This window comes from Pyxicephalus adspersus, chromosome 2, assembly GCF_032062135.1.
Source record: "Pyxicephalus adspersus chromosome 2, UCB_Pads_2.0, whole genome shotgun sequence".
Taxonomy (NCBI): domain Eukaryota; kingdom Metazoa; phylum Chordata; class Amphibia; order Anura; family Pyxicephalidae; genus Pyxicephalus; species Pyxicephalus adspersus.
In genome coordinates this window covers 155,076,122-155,080,596 of record NC_092859.1, presented here as the reverse complement: position 1 = coordinate 155,080,596, position 4,475 = coordinate 155,076,122, and the positions used below count along the sequence as shown (strand labels likewise).

Sequence of the window (4,475 nt, the reverse complement as noted above, 5' to 3'; positions counted from 1 at the left end):
TATATTGTTAATATTTGTATCTACTATTTTGTCATTTTCTATAAGAGAAGTGCAAAATTATTCTACAGGATTATGCACACCTAATTTATACCAAGCACCAGGAGCAGCAATTTAGTGCTCACTATGGGCCAAGATATACATGAAAACAGACCCCTCCAGACAGGTATATACTTTGGCAATATGCCCGTTGGCATTTGCTAGCAAGTCGCTGCTCCATTTTTAATTTCAGTATTTTTTATTTAGCCTTTACTTTAAAATTCAGTGAGAAATAAAATGAGGAAGTCACATGTACAACTTTGCATGTTGTGTCAATACCCATCGGTGTTCTCCCCAGAAAGCGGGGTTGGAAGGAGCTGTAGGTGGGTGGTAGCCCCTATATTGTGACACAACTTTATAGTAACCATCCAAAACAGCCAGGTGGCTACGGAAAAGTGCCGGGTGGTGCGCCCAGCTACAAGGAGCTGGGGGGAACACTGAAAATATTCTCTACTTGGATCAAAAACCCCAAACCTGTATCAACTAATGAGTACCATGAATCATAAAATGTTTTGGCAAGCCACATTTTGAATATCACATTTATTAATTAGGTTCTCTTTGCTTAGCCTTATTCTTGTAGGATATGTGTTTGAAGTTGAAATAGTTGCTGACTGTTTAATGTTCACAACACAGTCAAATGATGATGATATAGATTTACATTTAATAAGAACTCTTTAATTAATATTAAAGAATATTACACCAACTAGAGTCGCACTGTGCCTTATACTTTATATTACCCTAGTTTTTGCATTGTTGGAAAAAGAAGCTCTGGGTAAGCAATTCTTGATGACAAATTCCTCTGGGCTATATGAAAAATGTATGAAATAAGTCTGGTTATCATTTGGCTCTTCGCTGCTTTGGCAAACAAATTTTCAGTTAAACCCCATTAGAGATGAAGTGACCAATTGTGATAAATTTACAAAACCATGATTACGATGCAGTGCAAGGCAAAAGGACACTAGCCAGCTTTTGGATTTGTATCATATCTCTTTGCTTTGCATTCCATGGTAGGCATGTCATAAAACATATATTATCTGTACACACAGTCTTAAATAAACTCTTTAAATAAGGAAATACAAAATGTACAAATTTACAAGACACCAGCTCCACATAAAAGTCTACTATCTACACCCACATTCTGACACAACCATGCCTTCGTATTTGAACTTGTAAGTGACAACTCCTGAATCCAGATAAAGTATGGATATAGGATCCAGTTTTGTTGCTACACAACAAGCTTTAGATGCTTTCTGAGAGTTCTTCATGTGGACCAGAGTTTGAGCAATAGCATGTTTGGTGGGTGTAACATTTTCTGTTAAGGGGTACGTGCAGACCCCTCGGCATTCATAGGCTTCATATCCTGATGGCGCAATGATCCAGGAGTCCCATCCAATTTCCTTGAAGTCAATGTAAAGCGAGGTTTTCCTGCAGGTATTACCCTTTGCATTTCTTCGAATGCGGGAACTGGCATCGTAAATAATGTTAGACCTCATCTGCAACAAAGACTCTTCACTGGGCATGTTACCTATGCCACCAAATTCTCCATTCTCTTGATCTATAGCTTGCTCATGGTTAATCATCTCATTCAATTCCTCCTTTTCTTCCTTCTTTTCACTACTTTGATCATCAGAAAAAACCACAAGCAAAGGTTCATGCTTACTTTCTGGTTTCACATCTATGTCCAGTTTCCCTTCTCCAGCATCCTCAAGGTCAATGTCTGGATTTTGTAAATGTACTTCCAACCTTCGAGTGGTAAATTCTGATCTGCTCCAACGTCGGACGGCTTCGGTTATATCGAACATCTCCCACTCACTGTTTGCTTTTAAAACCAGTCTGGAGGCAAGTTCTATAGCATTTCTTGTCCCATCCTCATCCCCACGTATTTCATGAATAGTGACTTTTGTCCCCACTCCACCATATGGAACCCTGTCTCTTGGGACCAGGATGTAAAGTTTAAGTTCAGCCATTACTATAGCTTCATGGTGAGGAATAGAAAAGTTGAAGAGTAAGGGATATTTTGTCACCCCCGGAATATCGCTGTATGGCATGGACAGATCTAATAAAGAAAAAACATAACATTAGAATGAGGAATTGGAGAAAAAAAGACAGTCAGTATCCAAACCTTATCACATAACTATGTTATAATATATATATCATAATCTAATACACTGTAGTAGGGGTTCCTTGAACAATGAGAATCTGTACCTCTCAGGTCAGTTTAGGTGACACCAATGATCTTTTTGGCTATCTGTAAGGGTGACAATTTCCCCATTGGCCAGCGATGTAAGAGGAATTCTTCCCACTGACCACCAAACTGATATATTGTGATTTATGGATATAGGAATTAAAGCCGGGGTTCCCTGAAGACTGTTTTTTCAAGGGGTTCTATCATACTATAGAGCTTGAGAAACACTGATCTAATACATCATATAATACCTCTCATCATGTAAAACCTGCTCAGTAAGAACCTTTGTATGGGATGTGACATCACTATTGAGTTATGAAGTTGGAAGAAAGCCATTCCCACAGTTCCCTAGTCTCCGAAGACCATATCTAGCATAGCATCTTTGAAAGTGCCTATACTGGTTTTTGAGGAGGCCAACATTGGTTTGGGATGCTTTCTTTGGACATCTTTGGACATTGCTGGATCATGCAACTCTGAACTGAAGGGGCCGGAAACCTGTACAACAAGGAAAAGCTGGGGGCTTTACTTTAATATTTCATAATGGATGCATATAAACAAAATGTATATATAATTGTAGTACGAATATCATTTTTAGGCATTTATTAAGATGTCAATGCCAGGAGATAATATTGAAAATGACGCAGTTAGATACACAAATTAAGAACCTGAATCTTGTTTTAAATATTGGCAACAATAACCTGACAGCCTTATTTTAAGCAGTGTGCAATACTGCTGCAGTTGTGATAATCACAATGATAAACATGTTTTCCACGCCAAGTACTGAAGTGCTATACATCACTATTGTTTTGCATAACACAGTTCCGTATCCCCCCAACATTGTCCTTCACCCAGCACTTCCTAGCTATTGCTAAGAGCAGGTGCCCTGAAATAGCCCAACTGAAGAGCAAGGTCTGCTTTGCGTCTGTTCACACTGCCCTAGCTCGGCCCCGTGCTGATAGCACCTTTCCTGCCTGGGAACATTCGCACACTTGTTTGAAGTGGGAATATATATATATTTATATATATTGGCAACATATGGTTCTTCGGATTCAGCTGAACCATCTGCAGCATTGACAGTGTGCCACATATTGTGCACCGAGGAAACTCCTAGCTAACAACATAACTTTTGGATTTTTAAACCTTAATCTTATTGTCCAGATAATCTAGAACAGTTACACATATGTTCTATATTATCCCAAGCATAGGTTTGCAAACCTGTCCTTCCCAACAGTACATGTTCTTCTCACAAGACACAAAGAAAATGTATATATTTAGCTCAATCAGCAATTATTCCACCTGCATTTCTTGAATAAAAAAATTCTAGCTCAATTCTAGCTGGTGCTGAGGACAGACAAATATAAAATCATGTTGCTTTGACAAAGGGGACCTCTGCATCCCTGAAGCACTGTGCTGGATGGTGTGCATGGAATCACAGTAAAGGTTCTGACTGTCATTTAAAGTGCCTTCCTATTGCCAAAAAATCCTAAATAGATAGCTATCTTAGAACCTGCATTAATATTGTAATAAACTTTATTAGGAAATAATTGTAAGCATGCAAGGAAAAAAATCTTGCGCAAAAAAATAAAGTTGCCTGACTCTTTGCAATCTTTTCTTCTGGGTATCCAGACATACGCCCTGCTGCAGGAGCATGTGCAGGAGTTAAATGATTCTGGCCTTGCCAATTCAGATGGCTGATGATCCCGAAAACAAAGATGAAGATGGCAGTGCCCAAGATGGGGTGATAAGAGGTGAGAGCATTTAAAAATTGTAGCCTGCTGAAAATGGGCAGAAAAAGAGTGCCGATCTCACTGTGCATATGTGGGATTGGCACTTTTTTCCCCATTGCAGGAGAAAGCCTATTCTGCCCATGTCAGAGATCTGCCATGCACAAAAGGAGCAGCCCAATGCCTCCTGGGATACGTGATGTATGTTTTCCAAGAGGCTCTGTGCTCCCATTAAGTTTTTAATGTCGTGGCAGAAGGGGAGAGTTATAAAATACATTTTACCTTATTTAAAAGGTTTTTCTATCCTTTTTTTATACAGTTAAAAATTTTGAGATGGGCCTGTTTTAAAGTGCAGTGCCACGACCATCTCCTGTACCATGTCTGTGTCTCTGACCATCTCCTGTACTATGTCGGCAGTCTCAGACCATCTCCTGTACTATATCTGCAGTCTCTGACCGTCTCCTGTACTGTCTGTGTCTCTGACCATCTCCTGTACTATGTCTGCAGTCTCTGACCGTCTCCTGTACTGT

The 4,475-nt window shown here is 39.5% G+C and overlaps 1 protein-coding gene across 1 annotated transcript in view; it reads right to left on the bottom strand.

Annotated features, from left to right (window-relative positions):
• Positions 1 to 216: 216 nt before the first annotated feature.
• BMP10 (bone morphogenetic protein 10) overlaps positions 217 to 4,475 on the bottom strand; it is a 16,985-nt gene continuing 12,726 nt past the window's right edge. The window contains exon 2 of the mRNA XM_072402831.1: positions 217 to 2,092. Within this exon, the coding sequence (XP_072258932.1) occupies positions 1,158 to 2,092 (935 nt within the window). The 3' untranslated portion in view covers positions 217 to 1,157. The remainder of the gene's footprint in view (positions 2,093 to 4,475) is intronic.